The following is a 25,201-nucleotide window of genomic DNA, read 5'->3' as shown; positions in this document are numbered from 1 at the left end:
GCGGAGTTGTTCAGAAGTGACATGGAGGAAGAATTCAGTGTTGTGGAATGAGATCGCGGGAGCTTGGTGAACTTGCTTACCGGTAACTTGTTAGACTCGCTGGCTTATATTAATTTAGCCTATTCAGCCTCCCAAGTATATGTTCTTTATGCTATTGTGTAGCTGAATAACTGTTAATGTGTTATGTTACCATACCGGACACCTATTCAGCCTGTTGTTCTGTGTGGTATTGTGGAGCTGAATAACTTGCCTTTCCAGATTAAATGTCTGTCCTCGGTCTTGGATTTTGTGAATTAAATTTCTAAACTCCAGAGCGATTTATAGTCCGGAAAATACAGTATATTTTTATTGAGCAGATTCTTAAGTGACAATATGTGCATGGCATATATGAAAGACATCACAACCTGCTGTTTTTCTTTTTTAACATCCATAGAAATAAGTTAAGAAAAATGATGCTCTGGTTAAACATCTCGTTTGCAGCAGGTCAAAACAGCATAAGGATGTTCTACTAAGTAATAAAGATGCTTGCCATTAAGGGTTTGAATAATTGTGAGACTGCAGAAGTCATTAAAAGTTGCATTTTCAATTGAATTTGGGGAAACTACTAGAAACATTTGTTGTGTTGAGCTATTTAAATTACCTTTGTTTGATTTGTTCATTGCAAACAGCTGGAAGTCTGTACATTTTGCCAATAAATCTGATTTGCAACGGGGGTTGAATAATTTAGATTACAACTGTGTATATATAGGCCTATGCAACAACAAAAGCAAAAACACATGAAGCTTTGCTTGACCTTCTGAGTGTCAATATCTTGTCGGATGTTGCCCATGTCTTTATTGGTCTTCTCTCGCTGTTTTTCAGCCTCGTGTAGTTGTTTGTCCACCTCTTGTAGCTCAGTTTCTTTTAGCTAAATAAGAAAAAGTAAAAAAAGAAAATAAATGGGAAAAAATACTTGCATTTATTAGGAAACGAAAGCTAAGAGATTATTAAAAGCACATTATTTTGTCGTACCTCTTTGTAGCTGTCTTTGCCCTCTTCAATGTACCTGGTGATCTCTCTTTCAAGGAGGGTCACGTTTTTAACGTTTTCCTTGATTGAATTTATCTAAAAGAAAGTATAAAGCTTTAGTCAACTCTGATGATAAGCAATGACTTTGTCTTGCATTAAAGTAAAAATCCACAACCTTTTATGTAATACATTGTGGTGAATAATTTCACAGTAAACATAAATAAGTCACATAACACCTAAAACACAAATGCAAAAACAAATTAACCAACACCTTTTCTTGCCCTTCTTCCTGTTTCTGCATCCTGCGCTTTGCAATGTCCTGTTTATCCAGCTGGAGCTTCTCCAGAGTTGCAGCAAGAGGAGACATCTGCTCCTTTGCATCCTAATAAACACAAATCATGAATTATCTTATGCCCACCCCACAGCTGCATTTATTTGATCAAAAACACAGTAAAAACTGTTGTGAAATATTACAATTTCAAATAACTGTTTTTTATTTTAATACATTTTTAAAATGTAAGTTACTCCTGTGATGGCAAAGCTGGTTTTTCCGCAGCCATTAAACTATTATACTAATATGCATATTACTGTCATTTTTTATCATTTGATGCATTCTTACTGAATGAATACATAAGTAACCTAGATGTTTCCTTTCATGGGTTCATTTAACGTTGAGTCAGGAGCTGAAGCTTTGGGAACAGTATACCCAGGGAGCGATTTGCCGGGGGGGATGCGTGGGATTTCTCCCTTTCTGGTCAATGTATCTCTGCCTCTGCTTAATTATTTGTATCCCCGGTGGGGATAAATTTATCTCCCCCTCAAAGTGATCATAGTGCTACTACATAGTGGCGAGACTTATCACGGATCCGTGGTTTGATTAAAGTCAATTTTATTTAAAAAAAAAGATTACTCACTCACTCTTGAGCGTCTGGCTCGAGTGATTTCAATGTTAAGTCAATGTAAAGACGCGTTTACGCACGTCTAGAGGTCCTGCGGCGCGAATGAGGCGTTTAGTGCGGCGCGGGGCTTATAGCCTCATTCGCGCGTCCAGTTCACGCGAATGAGGCCAATTCCTAACACAGATAATGCATCTGTCTTTTCTATCATTTCACTCTAGCTCAGCATCACAATGTAAAGTTAACGTTATTTCATGATCACAGTTCTGTGGAAAAATTGTGGGGAAAGATAAGCTATTAGAGTAAAAATAGTGCGTTAGGCTGCTTCATGAGTTAATAAGAAAAAATATTTTACATTTCCTGCAAATGCAGTGATAAAGTTCATGTTGCATGATTTATTTTTATGCATAAAAATGTTTCAAAACATCCCACCCTCTGTTTTTTTCACAAATCGCACCCTGAGTATACCACAGCACTACACTACAAGGTAACTGCTGCTAAACATAAAACATTGACAAGCAAAAAGCAAGAAAAAACAAAACAAAACTGGGAACCTGGGGTCAGGTCAATATCAAGATTATAAAATCTGATAAAAGTGTCCAGATAATAGGGAAGATAACCCACACACCTCATAAGCTTTACAAATAGCATTTCTTACCCAATGCAACATCCGCTGCTCAGACTTACACCACTGGCTTGTATGGTCAACATAAACCTTTAACTCTCTGGGGTCGACAAACGCACCGGTGCATTCTGTAACTGTTGGATTTGTTTTCCACATAGCAACAAAATCAACTTTAAATACTCTTAACTGGGAAACGCCTATGCACATTTTTACATTATCCCAAGACTCAAAGGGTGGAATGGTTAACATTACAACCTAGGAACAAAATTAAGTTGATACAACATTGGGTATATATCCTAACCTAGGTCATAACAAGACCTTTGCCAGGCCTGTATATCTCAGATTCTCCTAAGAGAGGACAGAGCCAATAACAACACTGACTTAAGTGTCAGACTCTTCTCTAAAGCTGATTTCCATTGGCTCAAATGGAGAATCCATTAACCCTTTCAAAAAGATAAATCCAATGAGGGAACATGTACAGAGCAGAAAAGTCTTGGCTGCCTCACACCTTGATAAAGCAGAAAACCAGAGTCAACCCACAGGCAGTGAATCAGATCCAACTGTTAATCTCTGCACCACAATGCAATAAGACAACACTTGTAGGCACATATGTGTCTCGTAGAGGGCATCCTATCCTTTCTGAAGGTTGTCGTCTCAACTCAAGCTCCCGCAAATCAGAACCAAATTTAAATGATCAAAGTAGTTTAGAACCAGCATGTTTCATACATTTCATGTATATATAAGGAGAGCCAGGGCCAATTGAGAAAAAAAAAAAAAAACTGGTCAAATCCAACCTGAGGAAATTCCTGTGCCTCTGGACAAATTGAATACAAAAATACTCATCCTTCAGATAGATCGTAACAAACTAATCTTCGGTTTGAATCTGAGGAACAAGTGCACCTTCAACCACCTACATCTCAGAGACAGTTTTAGAGATAGTGGTGAACTAAGAAGCATCCGAGTTTGTGATTGATATACCCTGATGGAGATCCTAGAAGAAAGGCAAAGGCCTGCGGGGCAGATATGCTTTAGGTGGCCTTGAATCGCTCCTGTATCTTGAGCCTGTGTTGTCTCCTCCAAGCTTATCCACAGTGGGAGAAACAACATCCAACAAATTTGTCCATTTAAAGGATAAAGAAGAACACACTTCTTGGACTGCCAACGAACTGGGCTGTGGACAAAACATCATAATGATTCTCCAAATCGAAATAGATAGCACCACAAGCCTCCAGATCTGCACACAAATCATCATGTGCAAACTCAACCGGAAAGGCTTTCAGCATGCAATCGAGAGAGAGAAAGAGAGCGAAAGAGAAAGTATGACATAGAAATTAATAGCCTCCACTCTCCCCTAACTCAACAATCGGATCCCTAAGCTTTAATTCATGCGGCACTTCAGCAATAGCAGAACTAGTTAGGGGTGGGGGGGGGGGGGGGGGGGGGTGTCCAATCATTCTTTCCTCAGAAAAAACAAAGCACTTTAATTTTTAAATCCTTGCAGTGCTGACAAGTCATTAAAGGCACTTATCATGCGAGTCCTCGCTCGTAATAAAAAAAGGACACAGCCACATACTTACGAAATGCCATTGTGTTCACCCAGAGGATAATAATCTACTTGATGGACACAAAAGACGATGAATCCATTCAAATCGGAAGAAACACACGGTTTCATAGACAGGGCTTAGATTAAGCCAGGATTAGGCCTTAGTTAATTTAGGACATTTAGGTAGCTTTTATAAACATGCCTTAGGAAAAAACATTACTTGTGTGCATCTTGAGACAAACCAATGGCACTGATCTATTTTAAGATATGTCAGTGCAAGTTGATTTCAGTTAAAACCGCTCAAACATGTATTTTAGTCTGGGACTACACTTCAGCCTTGTCTGTGAAACTGAGGGAATATGGCTCAGATTTCTGAAGAAGAGAAATCTGAGGAGTGATGCCATGATCACATCCTTTTAAAGCAAATGGTGACACATGCCTTAGTGACCGGTGCAAGCACAATCAGCCAATGAATTGGTGCGATTCTATACAGGTTTCAGACAATCGTCATACTTGGAGGGTTTTGATAATGTCAGCTAATGACGCTGTGTCGAGTGAACCTATGAAAGGGAACTTTTCTCATTATGAATGAAAGGCACATTGTAGTGGAGAGGCGCTCCTCACTCGAATGTCTCGCTGGAGCGTCTGGATTTCAGTGGAGAACTCCACACACTGCTCCTCCAACTGTTGGCGCTTCTGCATGTTGCTGGAGATCAGGAGCTTTTCTCCACGGATCTCGTTGACGCTGCTCTTCAAGGTCTGGATCTGCTCCTGCTGGTCCTGGATCAGCTTCCTTTTCAGCTCGATCTTACTGCAGGCTGAACACGAGGAGCACCACATGAGACACAGGGATAAACAGGGTCATATACACTAGGTGTTAGAACTTATTTTACCAGTATTTGGGTATTTGACAAAATATTTTGTTGACATTTGCTGTGGTGTGACATGCTACATTTAAAATTAATTTCAATAGCATTTTACTAATACTTTTATATTAACAATGCATGCAGTTTATATTATATTATATTATTACATCATAACAATGCAAGCAGACATCAAAATAAATTGAGGACCTACTGTATCATTAGATTATTTATCATGACATCAACAGCAAATAACTACTTAAAACATTAAAGCAGAGATTAAAGGGCCGTACACACCGGGACGAATATTGGCGCGCATTATTCGTCAGCGTTTTTCAACGCGTTTTTTGTGTTCACACCCAAGCCATTTTCGCTGACGATGAGCCGAGTGAACATGCAAATTCATTCCCTGACATTAGATGGCGCTTAATGTAAAACAGAAATACCCCGCGTAGTCGCTGGCACATTTGTCATATAGTTCTTTATGTTCCGACACCAACGAGACCAACAGCTCTACATTCATCTTGTCTTGCATCTTCCTCGTCTTATTTCTTCCCGGCAGTGTAGTTGAAAAGTTGTTGTTGGTTTCTGACGTCAACACAATTTTCAACCACAATACAACTTCAATCTGACATGGGATTCTGACATTAACCTGATTTTCATTTTCAACGTTGGCTTTGGTCTTCTAAATGCAAATTTTGTTACTGTTTTGGAGCACACTAGCTTATAGATAACAGTAAGGCTAACATATTCATACTAAAAGACAAAAAACTGGGAACAGCCATTTGGGTGTCCGAAACCATTTTGGACGTTATTGAGTGACTTATTCAATCCCACTACTGGAACTGTGTTCTAGAAAAAAAATTTGATATTGATATGAGGGTAGGCAGGCATAGATTCAGAGGCATAAGGCAAGTATTACATGTAACAATGCAACAATAATAAAACAATGCATTGACATTTACTTTTATAATTTAAGGGATAGTTCACCCAAAAATGAAAATTCTTTCATCATTTACTTTTGTGTTCAACAGAAGAAAGAAACTCATACAGGTTTGAAACAACTTGAGGGTGAGTAAATGGTGACAGAATTTTCATTTTTGGGTGAACTATCCCAAGTACTTTTAAAAACGAGTACTTCTGTAGTTTTACTTAAGGGAAAATCGGTCTTTACAACTTTTACTTGTAACAGAGTAATATTTGACCAGTAGTATCTTTACTTTTATTCAAGTAAGGAAGTTGTGTACTTTGTCCACCTCTAAGTGTAATCCTTATTGGTGCAACCCACCCTAAGTAGTGAAAGTGATTAAAAGTATATTTAAAAAAAGACCTTTTATTTTTTACTATTAGTATCCATCCATCCATCCATCCATCCATCCATCCATCCATCCATCCATCCATCCATCCATCCATCCATCCATCCGGGTTGGTCGTTCTGTCTATCTGTTTATATAGTACCCAGGATATACAATTTCCCTTATACATTTATATAAATATAATATAAGAATATCAAAGAACAAATGACAAATGTTTAAATTGATGTACATGACCATTCAAAAGATTGGGGTCAGTAAGATAAAAAAAAAAAAAACGAGAAATTAATACTTTAATTCAGCAAAAGACTATTTAAACAGGTTAAAATTGACAGTAAAGATATTTATTATGTTACAAAAGATTTCAAATGCGGTTTGAAATGCTGTTCTTTTGAACTTTATATCCATAAAGACTCTTGAAAAAAGTATCATGGTTTCCACAAAAATATTAAGCAGCACAAGTGTTTTAAGCAGAACCAAATCAGCATATCAGAATGATTTCTGAAGGATCATGTGATGCTGAAAATTCAGCTTTGCATCACTGGAGTAAATTACACTATTATAGATGTATATATTAAAACAGAAACATTTTAAATTGTAATAATTTTTCACATGTTTTTCTGTATTTTTGATCAAATAAATGCAGCCTTGGTGAGCACAAGAGACTTCTTTCAAAAACTCTTACAGACCCCAAACTTTTGAACAGGAGTGTACATTCACATGAGATTCACCAAAAGTGCTTTGTATTCTACATAAAGAGCTGAACGTACTGGTGTCCAGGCGGTGTTGGGTCTCTTGTTTCTCCTGGCTGACCTGCGTCATGGTTCGGCTGAGGTCAACTCCCTGAAGCTTGGCTGCATGCTGAGCGATCTTTCTCTCCACATCCTTCAGGTCAAGCTACATATGACAGGAAACATTCTGATTACGCACAGTTCAATAAAAATACTGCTTGTTAAGTTGTGACACATCCATTACTGTTTCCGGCTCCAAGTTTCTACTCTATTTCAAGTGAGAATAATATATATATAAAGCCATTTATGACAACTATTTATAGCACACCTTTAAGCTAAGCTTTTTAAAAAACCAAGGAGAACACTATAGTCTCTGGACTCTGTCCTCTATCATTCATAGAAAAAAGATTTCTATGGAGATAAAGGTTAAGATCGTGATTTTTTCAGGAGTAGTACAGCACACCATGAGTGTAGCAGTTTGTTTGCTTTTGGGATCCAAAGGAGCATTTGGACCTAGAAACTGCAATGTATGACATCACACTTAAAGGTGCACTTATTCAGGATTTTCCAAAAAAAAAAAGAAGTATAGACTAATACAAAAATAATGCCTCTCAATCACGATTTATGGTCCACTAGAAGTGTGCAGCAGTGTTTGTGTCTAGAGATACACTACTGCCTATATTTTCATATTTTCTTCTTGAACTCCTGTGGTATGTGCTGATAATGATGTGTATATATAATGTGTAGCCCCAGTCAACAATGATGCGTGGCACAGGTGAGGACGCCTTGTTAACAGCTATCTGTAATCCGTCAGAATACTAGGCATTATACTTATGTTATGCTTTTATGATGACACGTAATTGTTTATTAGTGAGCTAGACTGATGATGACTAAACTCGCTCGCAAATTACAAGCAGTCATCTAACTATTAACGTAACTGTTCTTTTGTATACACAATGCTATTTATGCATGATAAATACAAGAAAATATTATTATTATTTTTTTGTTGCAAAATTGCTCATGGCTCATGTTCCCGGGTTTGCTCCTCTTAGGCCGAGTTTAAGTAACCGAAAATCCTGAATTGTGCACCTTTACAACCGGATAACAACTTTTGCTCTATTCTTCATAAAGCTACTATATGACTTTAGAAAACTTCAGATTCATTAAATAATAAACTAGCAGTATTGTGTATATTTAATAAGAATCACAAAACTGCAGTGTTCTGACTGTTCTATGTGATAAATAAATAAGTCTTTTGTATATGTTGTGTTGTTCTGACGTGCTGCATGTTACTGGATTTTATTTTGTGTGTTTGGGCTGGCTGGAGAAGAGCTTAGACCTGAAAGCGATCCATGAGGGAGACGTCCTGCAGACAGGCCTTGGCGGTGTCTTCCTCAGACATCAGTGTGCACAGCAGCGTCTCCTGCTCCTCAGTGTCTCCTTTCAGCTTCTCAATGTCTCGGTTCACACGCTGGAGTTTATTTCTGAGCTCTGGCAGATCTTTCTCCTGGAGCTCCACTATGGACTGCCTGTCAGTACAAAAATGATTCATCAATATCAATATAAGGGGTGGATGGATAAATAGATGGGGAATGAAGGGATAAACCGGGGGAAGGATGGATTGGTGGAAGGATGAGGGAATGAAGGGGTAAATAGGCGGACAGATGGATGGAGGAATGAAGGGGTACACAGGAGGATAGATGGATGGATAGATGGGGAATGAAGGGATAAACAGGAGGAAGGATGGATGGATGGAAGGATGAGGGAATGAAGGGGTAAACAGGTGGATGGATGGACGGATGGATCGATCGAAGGGTGGGGAATGAAGGGGTAAATAGGCGGACAGATGGATGGAGGAATGAAGAGATAAACAGGAGGATGGATGGAGGAATGAAGGGATGAAGGGGTAAACAGGAGGATGGATGATGGATAGATGGGGAATGAAGGGGTAAACAGGAGGAAGGATGGATGGATAGATGGGGAATGAAGGGGTAAACAGGAGGAAGGATGGATGGATAGATGGGGAATGAAGGGGTAAACAGGAGGATGGATGATGGATAGATGGGGAATGAAGGGGTAAACTGGAGGAATGATGGATGATAGATGGGGAATGAAGGGGTAAACAGGAGGATGGATAGATGGGGAATGAAGGGGTAAACAGGAGGAATGATGGATGATAGATGGGGAATGAAGGGGTAAACAGGAGGATGGATAGATGGGGAATGAAGGGGTAAACAGGAGGAATGATGGATGATAGATGGGGAATGGAGGGGTAAACAGGAGGATGGATGGATGGATAGATGGGGAATGAAGGGGTAAACAGGAGGAAGGATGGATGTATAGATGGGGAATGAAGGGGTAAACAGGAGGATGGATGGATGGATAGATGGGGAATGAAGGGGTAAACAGGAGGATGGATGGATGGATGGATGGATAGATGGGGAATGAAGGGGTAAACAGGAGGATGGATGATGGATAGATGGGGAATGAAGGGGTAAACTGGAAGAAGGATGGATGATAGATGGGGAATGAAGGAGTAAACAGGAGGATGGATGGATGGATGGATAGATGGGGAATGAAGGGGTAAACAGGAGGATGGATGGATGGATGGATAGATGGGGAATGAAGGGGTAAACAGGAGGAAGGATGGATGGATGAAGAATGAAGGGGTAAACAGGAAGAAGGATGGATAGATGGGGAATGAAGGGGTAAACAGGAGGAAGGATGGATGGATGAAGAATGAAGGGGTAAACAGGAAGAAGGATGGATAGATGGGGAATGAAGGGGTAAACAGGAGGATGGATGGATGGATAGAAGGGGGATTAAGGGGTAAACAGGCAGACAGATGGATGGATAGATGGGGAATGAAGGGGTAAACAGGAGGATGGATGGAGGAATAAAGGGGTAACCAGGCGGACAGATGGATGGATAGATGGGGAATGAAGGGGTAAACAGGAAGAAGGATGGATGGATGGATAGATGGGGAATGAAGGGTTTAACAGGCGGACAGATGGATGGATAGATGGGGAATGAAGGGGTAAACAGGAACAAGGATGGATGGATGGATAGATGGGGAATGAAGGGTTTAACAGGCGGACAGATGGATGGATAGATGGAGAATGAAGGGGTAAACAGGAGGATGGATGGATAGATAGATGGGGAATGAAGGGGTAAACAGGCGGACAGATGGATGGATAGAAGGGGAATGAAGGGGTAAACAGGAGGATGGATGGATGGAGGAATGAAGGGGTAACCAGGAAGAAGGATGGATGGATGGATAGATGGGGAATGAAGGGTTTAACAGGCGGACAGATGGATGGATAGATGGGTAATTAAGGGGTAAGCAGGAGGAAGGATGGATGGATGGGGAATGAAGGGGTAAACAGGAGGATGGATGGATGGATGAGGAATGAAGGGGTAAACAGGAGGAAGGATGGATGGATAGATGGATGGGGAATGAAGGGGTAAACAGGAAGAAGGATGGATGGATAGATGGATGGGGAATGAAGGGGTAAACAGGAAGAAGGACGGATGGATGATAGATGAGGAATGAAGGGGTAAACAGGCGGACAGATGGATGGATAGATGGGGAATGAAGGGGTAAACAGGCGGACAGATGGATGGATAGATGGGGAATGAAGGGGTAAACAGGAAGAAGGATGGATAGTTGGGGAATGAAGGGGTAAACAGGCGGACAGATGGATGGATAGATGGGGAATGAAGGGGTAAACAGGAAGAAGGATGGATGGATGGAGAGATGGGGAATGAAGGGGTAAACAGGAAGAAGGATGGATGGATGGATAGATGGGGAATGAAGGGGTAAACAGGAAGAAGGATGGATGGATGGAGGAATGAAGGGGTAAACAGGAAGAAGGATGGATGGATGATGGATGGATGGATGGATGGGAGGAATGAAGGGGTAAACAGGAAGAAGGATGGATGGATGGATGGATGGGAGGAATGAAGGGGTAAACAGGAAGAAGGATGGATGGATGGATGGATGGGAGGAATGAAGGGGTAAACAGGCGGACAGATGGATGGATAGGTGAAGTAAAAGATGGATGTATAAAAATTAAGTAAAGGATGGATAGTTAAAGTGATAAACAGATTGAGTAATGGACAGATAGATAAATAGCGGGATGACTGAATGGACAGTAAACTGTTATTGCCTGACGGGCTTCAATGCCATCATTTCATCACGCCTGCGCTCTTTTCTCTTCAGGTCCTGCTCGGTGTTCTTCAGTTTGTCTGGGACGAGCCGCAGCTTGGACTGCATGTCATTAATGACGTCCTGGAGCTCGGCCTCTGAGGGGAACACGCGCTGACACACGGGACAGCAGGGCTCGCCCTCCTCCGTCAGCTGACTGATGAACTGACTGTACACGGCGGTGGCGCCCGCCAGCATGGCTGCCAAGAGAAGACAAAAAGACACCGAGAATCAGTGTCGGGTTACGTAATCAGATTACTTTTTCAAGTAACTACTAAAGTAACATCACTTTTAAAATTTCCAACAAAATATCTAAGTTACTTTTTTAAACAAGTAACGCAAGTTACTTTGTTTTCCCATTTATTGACTGACAGCTCTCCTGTCCTCATGAGAAACCAATCATGAGAAAGTGAGAGGCGTTGTGTGTGAACATGATACTTATTGTAGTTCTAGACTAAATATGTGCATTTACTCATCTCACATGCACAAAAAAAGATTCAATATTGCAATGAAATGCAGAATCAGAATACTATGCATATAAAACATTTTTTTATGCATTTAATCTCACTTTATTGACCAATGTACTTGCTTCTGACCTTTGATGATTCAGTTAAACCATAAGCAAAAATGACTATAGATTTTTTAGTTTTTATTGATAAAGCGTTAAATTTTTTTCTCCATCCCTCCCCTCCACTGTACAGGAGTGAATCTGCATTTCCATCAGCCTGAGGCTTATTATTTTACTTTTGGTGTGAAAGGGTCTTCACATTTGCCCCAAAAATATAACTTTTTTTGTTATAAAAAAAAAAAACAAGCCCAGCCCAGGTGCAAAAAAAGTAACGCAAAAGTAACGTGTAACATTACTTTTCAAAGTAGCTTTCCCCAACACTTCCGATAATCACAATCAAAACACGGACGACTGAGGAAACTAGGGATGTTCTGAATTCGCACACATACTGGGTTGTGTAAGTGCTGTGGACTACATAAACTCAGCTTTGTGGGTCCCAGCTTGATACTTCATATCAACAGTCATTGCTATACTTGGCATAAAGAAAGTCTATATCCTGTTTGCCAATAAACAGTAATTTACCGTCAAACAGGCCCACACAGAATCTGCATCTGAAAAGCTTCAAAGACTTCAGCAGTATTCAAAGGCCATCATACATTAAACGCGTCCCTCGACCCTAACGGGTTCATGTATGATTTGTCCATTATATTAGCATTTTCTACCAAATGTATATGATTTTTTTGCATTATTCTGAAGATTTACCTACAAATTGAGCACAGAATGTATATTTAGTGTGGATCTGAATCAGTGTGACCATACCTCTCTGTTTAGAGGACTTCTCCAGCTCATCCTCCAGTTTGCTCAGGTCCGACTGGAAGTCCTGACTGCCGCACACGTTGAAAAGTCTCTCTTCATAGTTGACCAGTTGCTCTTCCTTACGTTTGATTTCTGCCATGAAGTGAGTCTTCTTCTGTTCTCCAGATGCAAGCTCCTTACTACGAAAAATAAAAATGAAAAGTCTTGTATAGTAATGCTAGTTCATTTATCTGAAGGCTGCAAAGTATGTATTAACATTTATTGGGAGGAAGTTGGAGAATAATGACATTTTATTGTGCAAATACAGCATTTGGAAAATTGTACATTCTCTTATATTATTTACACATAAACATGTATTTTATTGATGTGTGAACTTACGAACAGTTTATGTACACTACTAAGTCATATCTGCCATATTTGCTATAGACAGCCGTATATTAGACGCGTGTGTAAGCTAAACGTCACCATTTGAAAACTACACTGCATGTTCTACTGACCTGAAGATGACCTGATCCTCAGGAACCCAGAGTCGAAACCAAATATGTATAAGATTTAAGTATGTGGGTGGTTGTACAAAGGCCAGTATTTTCTGTAACATCAGTGTCAATGCATGTGTGTATGTCGCTTATCACGTAGACATTTCAATTCTGATTAAGACTGGATAAGACATTAAAGGCCCTCACACTGAATATCATCATTTATGGCATTCTCTAGCTTATTGTAATAAACATTTGCAGAAAAACAAATCAAAGTGTGACAGACTTCATCCTGCTGAGCCGTTCTCTGGTGGAGTTGATCTCTCTGGTTTTGGAGTAGATCCAGTCTTCCAGCTCTCTCTTGCTTGGGAAGTGTCCCAGCAGAGACACCAGCTCTTCATTGTGTCTCGACTTGATCTTCCTCACTTGCTCCTCTTTATCCATCTGGAATCCGAAGCAGAGATGAACTATTTATTTTCTAGTTTGATAAACAAGCCACTGTCTGGCATAAGCACTGATCATAAAACTGATATATTTGAGTATATAGAGCACACTATCCAGACATTACTGTGCAGTATATTCTGTATACTGCCTAGAAAGAATGTCTTTTGTCCTAAGTGACATCAAGTTAATATCTTACAGTTTGCTCCGATTCAGCACATTTTGATAAATGTATAATAATGGGAATAATTTGGTTAATCCATATACTGTATATAAAAATCTGCAAACTTCATCCTTCTAAAAATGGTAGCATATATTGTCTTTGCTATTATGCCACACTCAGTTTATATATATATATTAGGGCTGTCAAACGATTAAAATATTTAATCGCGATTAATCGCATTAATGTCATAGTTAACTCGCGATTAATCGCACATTTTTATCTATTCTAAATGTCTCTTGATTTCTTTTTGTCCCATTATTTTTTCTCATTTTAATGCTCTTATCAACATGGAAAAGTGGATCGGCTTGCTTTGTGCAAATGTTTTTTATTGAAAACAAGATTGGCATATCTGTTCAATTCCACACTATTCTCACTTGGAGAAAATAATCTCTCACACAATGTAACACTGTACATCAATGAAAGGGTGACAGAAATACTGACGAGGTAACGTTACTGATAGTGACGAGTGTGCTGAGATCGCATCAGCGGTGTGTGTGTGTGCTTGGCCATCAAGTGGTATTTCAGACTGGACGTGCTGCGATGATAGCTCAGTTCACAACGACAAAACACACAGATCACTTTGGTCTTGTCAACTAACTCATTTGGCAACTTTTTAAAAGTAAACTTTCCATTCAGAATCGTATTGGCCTCCATTTCGGCGTCTCGCGCTCATCATTCATCCACTCAAAACGTAACGTTAAAGAGGGTCGCAGTCGCACACCGGACGAGAAGCGCAGCGGCGCGTATTTAAAATCCGAACACATGATTCTCTATGAGTGCACACACACCGGCGGCGCCATTCTGCGTTTTTATTGCTGGCCATAAACGGAGAAAGTGCGCGTCCGATGTGCTAGACGCGCTCAGTTGTCCTAGACGCGGCTCGGCGCAGCGCTTCTCGTCCACTCTTTGGCGGCTCGCAAGCCCAAACAAGTGTGTGCGGCGTGCTGTTGTTTTGTTTTGTTTCTGGTCTAGCTAGATCCGGTGTGGCGTTGTAGTTTTAATAACGTTACTAGTTGCTGCAAAAGCATGTGACAAAAACAACAAAGTTTGCTAGGCGTTAATCTCGCGATAAAAAAATTGACGCCGTTAACATGGGTTTGCGTTAACGCCGTTAATAACGCGTTTAACGCACAGCCCTAATATATATATATATATATATATATATATATATATATATATATATATATAGTGATTAAATATATACAGTATATATATATATATATATATATATACATATATACACCGTATATATATATATATATATATAAAAAAATCCTTTTTTTTTTTAGAAAGTTTCAAAAGATATGAACAAAAATAGGACTGGAAATTGTAAACACTCTTGCTTTTTAAAAGTAGTGTGAACACATAATTTCTGAAGGAACTATTTTATAGAATGCACATGACCTAAAGAAATAATTATTTAAAAGCAATCTATTAAATTAAAGAAATTAATCTGAAAAATCATCATCGCAAGAAATGGATGACCAATGTTTGTAATGGATTATGTGTTTGATTGACCATTTCATTTTCAAATTTGCAATAATTTCTTGCTTTTGGCTGCATGGAATGTTATAAATTGTTTCATCAAACATTTTAAAATAAACCTAGCATTAGTTTTCATTTTAAATGGGACCAGTTAAACTTTTTTTTGTTGAAACTGAAATTTAACACAATGTACCTATTGTTATAAATAGTATTTTTTTTGTGATGTAACAATGACAAACTGAAGTGTTTATAAAAGACTGGAGGATATTAGGTGGTCAGGAAATCGTAGAAAGACTGTGCTGACATCTAGTGTTAGTTATTTACAGCAAGCAATGTGCTGGCAATACACATACACATCTAATACACATCTAGAACTTGACACATTTTGTAGGATATATTAAGGTATCTCGAGATTATTTGCTGAATCCTGGATGTTTCTGTGTTGTTCAGATGTGTAGTTTAGTATCATCAAGTTATGTTTACCACAGGTAAATCCTCATTACAAACCTCATTACAAAACCTCATAGGAAATCATATTGAAGCAACCAGCAGCGAATTCTGACGTCATCTCTGCACCCCTTTATTGTCCGAAGGCATTTGTTTTGTTTATGTTTGCTGCATTTTTTTCAGAATTAGGCATAAAGGTGAATGGATGAATGAAGCATTTATAAAGTGCTTTTCTAATGTACTACTGTACAATACTGTACATACGGTCTCTCCTCAACCACAACTGAAGAGAGTCAGGACCTCGGTTTAACGTCTCATCTGAAGGACGTGCTTTTTTGACAGTATAGTGTGCCCATCACTATGCTGGGACGTCAGGAGGACCCACACAGACCACAGGGTGAGCAGCTCCCCCTACTGGCCTCAACCTAGTTTTGATGGTCTCCCATCCAGGTACTGACAGACTCAACCCTGCTCAGCTTCAGTGGGAAACCAGTCTTGGGCTACAGGGTGATATGGCTGCGGGCGAGAATGATGTGTGTGTTCACCTTGGTCTTGTTGAGCATGTCCATCTCTGCATGTGCCCTGGTGTGTGTGTTGAGCAGTTCCATCTCCTGGTCCAGTCTGCGCTGGGCCTGATCCAGTTCAGTTTTCTCCCTCTGTAGTTCAATTACTTCGGTCTTCAGACTGTCCACAGTACAGGCCTGTGTGGCATTATCAAGCTCACGCTCCTATAAACACACATACTGTACATTAAGAAAAACACATACAAAAGCAATGCAGGGTGTCAATGATGGTAGTTTTGTTAGTTGCAGTATAGTTTTCTTTCTACAATTTATTTTCAGATTTTAGGCCAGATTTACTAAACAGGGCACATTAGTGTGAGACTGTAATCCCATAAAAGCGCAGATGGGATTTGGCACAAAATGGACAAGACATGCTTTTTGTGTCCGTTAAATAATGTCACAAATATCAGTAAATTGACAACCGCAAATCTTAGTAGATTACATTGTATAATTTATTTAAATACAGTCCTATAAATTTTACGTCTGAAAGGGAAAGTCCTACATATGTATATAAGGTCAGCCACAAAACTTACTTTGTGTCTTTTCATCGCTATTTTTTCACTGCTTGTCTTTAGTAAATCCTGACAGTTGTTTTCTAACGCCAAAAGAGTTCAATATTTTGAAAGGCTACGCGTTCGACTGTACGCATATGCTAGCATACGCATAAAAAACTAAGTATACTTTGGGCCTAATGCTCAAAGCAAGTTTAGTGGTGTAGTGCGGATCTAACCGCTTTCTGAAGCTCAGTGTCCAGCTCCTGCAGTCTGCTAGAGGAGCCCTCCAGTTTTTGGAGATCAGACTTGATGTTCTTCAGTTCCTGTTGTTTCTTGGCCTGTATGTCTCTCTTCAGCTCAACGGTTCTCTCTAGACCGGTCTTCTTATCACGGAGATCATCGATGCTTTGCTGCTTCTGTGCCTCTTTCTCCTGCATATCTCGCTGAAAACAAGGAGTTATTAAGTTATTAAAAAATGGCAACACCTTACAATACTAATACTTTTGAAAATATATGAAGTTTCAGGATATTTATAAATATATACAGTATATATAATAAGAATTTGATTCAATAATTTTCTGTTAAGCATTAAATAATACAAAAAATATATAATTAAAGGGTTACCGTTACCCAAACATTACATATCTCTATATTGGACCCCTACATAAAGAGTATAAAAATTGGTAATGCAATATAAATATATATATATATTAGGGCTGTCAAACGATTAAAATATTTAATCGCGATTACTCGCATTAATGTCATAGTTAACTCGCGATTAATCGCACATTTTTATCTATTCTAAATGTCTCTTGATTTCTTTTTGTCCCATTTTTTTTTTCTCATTTTAATGCTCTTATCAACATGGAAAAGTGGATCGCTTGCTTTGTGCAAATGTTTTTTATTGAAAACAAGATTGGCATATCTGTTCAATTCCACACTATTCTCACTTGGAGAAAATAATCTCTCACACAATGTAACACTGTCCATCAATAAAAGGGTGACAGAAATACTGACGAGGTAACGTTACTGATAGTGACGAGTGTGCTGAGATCGCATCAGCTGTGTGTGTGTGTGCTTGGCCATCAAGTGGTAGGCTATTTCAGACTGGACGTGCTGCGATGATAGCTCAGTTCACAACGACAAAACACACAGATCACTTTGGTCTTGTCAACTAACCCATTTGGCAACTTTTTAAAAGTAAACTTTCCATTCAGAATCTTATTGGCATCCATTTCGGCGTCTCACGCTCATCATTCATCCACTCAAAACGTAACGTTAAAGGGGGTCGCACACCGGACGAGAAGCGCAGCGCCGCGTATTTAAAATCCGAACACATTATTCTATATGAGTGTACACACACCGGCGGCGCCATTCTGCGTTTTTATTGCTGGCCATAAACTGAGAAAGTGCGCGTCCGATGTGCGATATGAGTTGTCCTAGACGCGGCTCGGCGCTGCGCTTCTCGTCCACTCTTTGGCGGCTCGCAAGCCCAAACAAGTGTGTGCGGCGTGCTGTTGTTTTGTTTCTGGTCTAGCTAGATCCGGTGTGGCGTTGTAGTTTTAATAACGTTACTAGTTGCTGCAAAAGCATGTGAAAAAAACTACAAAGTTTGCTAGGCGTTAATCTTGCGTTAAAAAAATTGACGCCGTTAACATGGGTTTGCGTTAACGCCGTTAATAACGCGTTTAACGGACAGCCCTAATATATATATATATATATATAATCTAACAAAAGAGCGTGAACTGGATGGTAAATGACATCCTGCAGTTCAATTATCTACCATAGTTTGGTTGAGGGCTTCAGTGTCCTGGTCCAGTCTCTCTTTGACTTGTCTGTGGAAGCTCTGGAGTTGTCTTTCGTTAAGAGGTGTCCGATCATAGCCCTCCAACTCCAGGGAAGACGCTAAACTCTTCACCTGGGTGTCCCTCCTTTTAATGTTGTGAGTGTGTCTGTCTGCCTCCAACTGCAGACGGCCTTAAAATTAACAGAAACAATGACGATGAACAGCTCTGAGAAAGAATAAACATTTTTACTGCTAAAAATGCATTTTGAGCAAAATCACTCGATGTGAAAGTATTAGTTTTTAGTGCATGTCTATAAGTATAGTGTACTTTAGGACAGCAATAACTAATCTATAAAATCTAAATTTCATAAGTGAAGTAACTTTGCAGTAATAGTAATTTCAATTTAAAAAGAGGATAAATGATGAAATTTATATAAGCACTTCTAAAAAGGTCATGATCGTGTATTTTTTTATGTGGCCTGCAGGTTGACAGACCAAGTGCTTGCGTTATTTAATGGGGCTAAAATATATTTTTTTTCCCACTTAATCATAGAAGTAATGCACAGATCAAAATAGCTGCTTGCTAACCCTAGTGAATCTACCCAATGCCACCTTCCTGTGACTTACAATATCAAGATAGTAGCAAATCAGGCTGCGATGTAAACTAAAAAAAGGACGTCACTATTCTTCTATTGACTGTTGTAAATTCTACAATCAACGAAACAACCATTTGATCATATATAGAGAACACATTTCCACCACAGAACAATAAATTAATAGCAAAGGAGCAAACGCCTACCTTGCTCAACTAGCAAGTCAGATTTGATGCGGTTCATCCTCTGGCACTCTCGTCCGGTCCGTTCAAACTCGCGCTGGCACTCAGTAAGTCTCCTTTCCTTCTCCTTGACAGTCTGCTGGTGGTTCTGATACATGTCCTGCAGCTGATCATCTGAGCCCTGAAACACCTGAAACACAGCACAACACAGAGTCAAGGCGCCCCAGGGAATGAACACAGGGTGTGGTGCAAGGCTCTGTCTTAGGCCCTTTGTTTTTCTATTCGTACATGCTCCCTTTAGGTGATATGTTTACAAAACATGGTATTCATTTTGTTATTGGAGTTATTGGTTATTGGACTTCTGGGCTAGTTACAGTTTGTCCATAACGAACACCATGTTCAAGCATAAGGGTGTCCATCAGTACACGTGGCACCAGGACACCCTAGGCCGTAGGTCGATGAAAGACTTTGTGGTCATTTCATCTGACCTGCGGTCGTATGTCTTGGACACTCGGGTAAAGAGAGGGGCGGAGCTGTCAACTGATCACCACCTGATGGTGAGTTGGATCTGATGGCGGAAGAGGAAGCTGGACAGACTCGGCAGACCCAAGCGTACTGTAAGGGTCTGCTGGGAACGTTTGACCGAGTGTCCTGTCAGAGAGATCTTCAACTCCCACCTCCGGCAGAGCTTCGACCAGATCCCGAGGGAGTCGGGAGATATTGAGTCCGAGTGGACCATGTTCTCCACCTCCATTGTCGGCGCAGCCTCTCGGTGCTGTGGCCGTAAGGTCTACGGTGCCTGTCGAGGCGGCAATCCCCGAACCCGGTGGTGGACACCGGAAGTAAAGAATGCCGTCAAGCTGAAGAAGGAATCCTATCGGGCCTGGTTGGCTTGTTGGACTCCTGAGTCAGCTGACGGGTACCGGCAGGCCAAGTGAACTGCAGCCCGGGTGGTTGTGGAGGCAAAAACTCTGGCCTGGGAGGAGTTCGGTGAGGCCATGGAAAAGGACTATCGGCTGGACTTGAAGAGATTCTGGCAAAGCGTCCGGCGCCTCAGGAGAGGGAAGCAGTGCCCTACCACCGCTGTCTACAGTGGACGTGGGCAGCTGTTGACCTCTACTGGGGATGTCATCGGACGGTGGAAGGAATACTTTGAGAATTTCCTCAATCCCGCCATCACGTCTTCCTTTGAGGAAGCAGAGGCTAAGGGCCCAGAGGTGGACTCGTCCATCACCCAAGCTGAAGTCACCGAGGTAGTCAAGAAACTCCTCGGTGGCAAGGCACCGGGGGTGGATGAGATCCGCCCTGAGTACCTCAAGTCTCTGGATGTTGTGGGGCTGTCTTGGCTGACACGCCTCTGCAGCATCGCGTGGCAGTCGGGGACAGTGCCTCTGGGATGGCAGACCGGGGTGGTGGTCCCTCTTTTTAAGAAGGGTTAGGAGGGTGTGTTCCAACTACAGGGGGATCACACTTCTCAGCCTCCCTGGGAAAGTCTATGCCAGGGTACTGGAGAGGAGAATACGGCCGATAGTAGAACCTCGGATTCAGGAAGAACAATGCAGTTTTCGTCCAGGCCGTGGAACACTGGACCAGCTCTATACCCTCTACAGGGTGCTGGAGGGTTCATGGGAGTTTGCCCAACCAATCCACACGTGCTTTGTGGATTTGAAGAAGGCATTCAACTGTGTCCCTCGTGGCGGCCTGTGGAGGGTGCTCCGGGAGTATGGGGTCCGAGGTCCTTTGCTAAGGGCTGTTCGGTCCCTGTACGACCGAAGCAGGAGCTTGGTTCGCATTGCCGGCAGTAAGTCAGACTTCTTCCCGGGGCATGTTGGACTCCGGCAGGGCTGCCTTTTGTCGCCGGTTCTGTTCATAATTTTTATGGACAGAATTTCTAGGCGCAGCCTGGGGCCAGAGGGTGTCGGGTTTGGGAACAACACAATTTCGTCTCTGCTCTTTGCAGATGATGTTGTCGTGTTGGCCCCTTCAGACCAGGAACTTCAGCATGCACTAGGACGGTTTGCAGCCGAGTGTGAAGCGGCTGGGATGAGAATCAGCACCTCCAAATCCGAGGCCATGGTCCTCAGTCGGAAAAAGGTGGCTTGCCTACTTCAGGTTGGTGGAGAGTTCCTGCCTCATGTGGAGGAGTTTAAGTATCTTGTGGTTTTGTTCACGAGTGAGGGAAGGATGGAACGGGAGATTGACAGACGGATCGGTGCAGCTTCTGCAGTAATGCGGTCGATGTACCGGTCTGTCGTGGTGAAGAAGGAGCTGAGCCGCAAGGCGAAGCTCTCGATTTACCGGTCAATCTACGTTCCTACTCTCACCTATGGTCATGAGCTTTGGGCCATGACCGAAAGGACAAGATCCCGGATACAGGCGGCCGAAATGAGCTTTCTCCACAGGGTGGCTGGGTGATCCCTTAGAGATAGGGTGAGAAGCTCGGTCACTCGGGAGGAGCTCAGAGTAGAGCCGCTGCTCCTCCACATCAAGAGGGGTCAGCTGAGGTGGCTCGGGCATCTGTTCCGGATGCCTCCTGGACGCCTTCCCGGGAAGGTGTTCTGGGCGCGTCCCACCAGGAGGAGACCCCGGGGAACACCTAGGACACGCTGGAGAGACTATGTTTCCCGGCTGGCCTGGGAACGCCTCGGTGTCCCCCCGGAAGAGCTGGAGGAAGTGGCTAGGGAGAGGGAAGTCTGGGCATCTCTGCTTAGATTGCTGCCCCCGCGACCCGGCCCCGGATAAGCGGAAGAAGATGGATGGATATATATATATATATATATAAATTAATCACGTTTTTTTACACCAAAAATGAAACATCACTGAGCTTACTTAAGCTGGACAGTGATGTTATTTTCTTCTGGAAACAAACTTTGTTGCATTATTTTCCTGTTATCTCTGTAAAGCTGCTTTGAAACAATCTGTATTGTAAAAAGCTCTATATAAATAAAGGTGACTTGAATTGACTACCACTGGACCAAAGCATCAACAACACTAATGTTACTTCAATGGGAGCACTGTTGAGAACTTCAACTAACACATAAAGAGTTTATTTAGGGTTTACTTAGGTTCTATTGGCTAATAGTAAGAAAACATAGTGGATGGACCTCTTTAATTTTCAAACAATATAAAACAAATGACAAAGATAAGCAAGCAAAAGCAAACCCCTCGTTCCAACATCAGATAAAGCAGCAGGAAATATACCAAAACCATCCATTACTGAACAGGATGTACATGTTTTCTATGCAAAACACTTCCTCTGCTTTCGCATGATCATTATCTGGCTATTATAACTAATACTGAGAAGCAGTGAAAGCTTCATAACTGATGACTGATGTTTAAAAAAAAAAAAAAACCTTGGGTTACCTGCTCCATCTTTTCCTCCAGTTCCCGGTTATCATCCTCCATCTGTTTCTTCCTGCTGTCCAGAGCTTTGATGTCATTATCCAACTTCATTATTTTGCTGAGGCTGCTGTCTATGTCATCCAGTCGGTTCTGAAAATATGGGGAAAGTGTGTTTAGTGAATATACATCACAAGACTGCATGAGTGTATGGGCTAAAATTCAACTGATGTACAGTCACAAGTACTTCTTTTGTTTTTAACTCAACTGATTCATAATGTGATGCTTCTGTTTTTGCACTGATGTCAGACTTATCAACAATTTAGGATCAATTTTATCTTTTAGTTTGGTATCAAAATAATAAGGATAAGTACATAAGTATCGAATAAAAAGAAAAAAAAAGAATCTTGATGAACTTTTTATTAATAAAGAATTTAAATGACTGGATTATTTAAAAATATACATTACTACATGCTTATGTAAATACATGCTTATAAAACATATATTTTGGGATGCATTTGCTGCCAAAGACAACAATACTGTGATATATGCAGTAATGGACACTAATCTGCACTACAATCATAGGGTCAGACGATATGAATAAAATTGTATATCACGATATAAGTAATTTTATTTCACGATAACGATATATATATCATTTAGCTTTAAAGTCCACGTAAACCGGAAGTTGCAAACTTTTTTTTTCCAGTGTTGTGACGTATTTCCAAGTGAAAGGGAATATTGAACAGAGGGCAGGGTTTTACTTCAGCGCTCCTCCTCTCCATCTCTGCTCATAGCAGACTAGCGGTTTTAGGGGAATGGTGAAGCGTTTTCAACCCAAGCCGTCAAACTGACGTCATCAGAAAAGGAACGCCATTCCAGACCGGAAGAAACTTTTCAGATTTTGATTAAAGATTACCATGGCAAACTAATTTTTTTTCAGTGCATTAACTTGCACGGATTAATTGTTCACCACAAGACTAGTAATATGCGCTAACAAAGTAAATATTGATTTTATGTCTACTTTAAATTAGGTTATGATATAAAAAAAAATTGATATCATAGAAATATCATAATTATTGTCACCAATGTCAATATCACAAAAAACTAATACTAGCCTTAAAAAAAAAAAAAAGCTCACTGAAGACATCAGTGAGTCAGCGATAAAATAAGAATAAGAAACCAATTTTCAAGCAATATGACCAAAAAACAAAACTACAGTAGAACAAATAATTAAGAAATGATACATAAACTGTATAAAGTAATCAAATGTTTAAAAAACACTATAGTCTTCAATGGGGAAGTTAAACGTAAATGTCTTCTTATTAAATATACAAAAGTGATTTAGTCAGAGAGATTTTGTCTCTTTTGTTGTTTGATTAATATGAATGACAGACAGCAGGAATAATATAAGGCACTCTAAGGGGGTCCCACACCGAATTCAAACACATTATTCTCAATGAGTGTACACACACCGGCGGCGCCATTCGGCGTCTGTCCGCGGCGCCCAGCAACGGCTCAGGACCGAGTTCAAAATCCTGCCGCGCCACAGAGAGCCATTTACATAGTTTTATATTGAATTAACATTTATTTGTCTCAAATCTTCATTAATGTATATACTGACTTCACTCTGTGCTGCAATATACATTTAGTTTTACATTCATTCACAGAAATCAGCTGCTTGAATGAAAATTGCTGATGTTATCGGATTTTCAGGTGATATTCTCAATTCATTTAATTGTACAGTACAACCATAACATAGTACAGACATTATCTTAATTCCATAATGTCCTTAAACATAACAATATTGCTGGCCATAAACTGAGAAAGTGCGCGTCCAGTGTGCGATACCTCGAGTTGTCATAGACGCGGCGCTGCGCTTCTCATCTGGTGTGCGACCCCCTTAAAGGGATACTTCACCTCTGGAAAGATGAATGTGTATTTAAAATGGGTCATTTATGTAGAAGAAATGTGAAATTATTTTTGAATTTGGAGCCTTCTAGACTGAGAAAAGCCAGAAAATGTATATTTGGCTTATGGGGATGAAAGACAACAACTCCCAGAATGCACTTGCTTCGCTGCCCTAGGAGGCCACGCCTACCGGTAAGAGATCGCAGTAAACAAGGCTATGCTACTAGTGAGTCTCCGTGAGTCTGCCCGGTATTTTCTTAGCAATGTTAAAACGCACATCAACTGATCACTTGTTTAGCGTTCATGTAAACACTACTTTCAGATTCACCAATCGGAATGAATTCAGTTAGATTGAAACAACAGTTGTGCATGTAAACAATGAATGGCGACTGCAGAAAGCAAAAGCCGAATCCCGGACATTTTGGACGATCTCGACGCCCGGACATGTCCAGGAAAAAGAGGATGGTCACCGCTACTACTCAGCTTTCTCCACAGAATAAGAAACTGTTAGATTAGCTTCCAATAAAATATGGCTGACACTATATGTACATTCTGTGAGTGAGATCCCTCTATGGGCGGGTTGAAAACATGCGAAACAGCGCCTTCTACTGGATAAATGATGAGATAGTGTTTGTAGTCTTACCCGTATTCAAAGAAATTGGACTTCCTGCTTTTTATGACGCAAAATGACGATTTTTGCGTCATAAAAAGCAGGAAGTGGAACACTTAAATCCTTATTTCTCCCATCTCA

The 25,201-nt window shown here is 40.7% G+C and overlaps 1 protein-coding gene across 2 annotated transcripts in view; it reads right to left on the bottom strand.

Moving 5' to 3' along the window:
• Positions 1-25,201, bottom strand: part of rad50 (RAD50 homolog, double strand break repair protein) — a 43,542-nt gene that overhangs the window by 10,619 nt on the left and 7,722 nt on the right. For both annotated transcript variants that reach the window (XM_079586794.1, XM_079586793.1), the window contains exons 7-20: positions 22,564-22,692; positions 19,225-19,390; positions 18,423-18,616; positions 16,876-17,082; positions 16,128-16,310; positions 13,273-13,430; positions 12,514-12,689; positions 11,149-11,386; positions 8,319-8,508; positions 7,019-7,145; positions 4,697-4,890; positions 1,280-1,390; positions 1,012-1,104; positions 794-907 (exon numbers count right to left, since the gene is read on the bottom strand). In XM_079586794.1, the coding sequence (XP_079442920.1) occupies positions 794-907; positions 1,012-1,104; positions 1,280-1,390; positions 4,697-4,890; positions 7,019-7,145; positions 8,319-8,508; positions 11,149-11,386; positions 12,514-12,689; positions 13,273-13,430; positions 16,128-16,310; positions 16,876-17,082; positions 18,423-18,616; positions 19,225-19,390; positions 22,564-22,692 (2,280 nt within the window). The remainder of the gene's footprint in view (positions 1-793; positions 908-1,011; positions 1,105-1,279; positions 1,391-4,696; positions 4,891-7,018; positions 7,146-8,318; positions 8,509-11,148; positions 11,387-12,513; positions 12,690-13,272; positions 13,431-16,127; positions 16,311-16,875; positions 17,083-18,422; positions 18,617-19,224; positions 19,391-22,563; positions 22,693-25,201) is intronic.

The sequence above is a fragment of the Phoxinus phoxinus genome, assembly GCF_949152265.1.
Source record: "Phoxinus phoxinus genome assembly, chromosome: 17".
In the NCBI taxonomy this organism is placed as follows: domain Eukaryota; kingdom Metazoa; phylum Chordata; class Actinopteri; order Cypriniformes; family Leuciscidae; genus Phoxinus; species Phoxinus phoxinus.
Note: the sequence above shows the minus strand (reverse complement) of the source record. Positions and strands in the feature narration are given on the sequence as shown.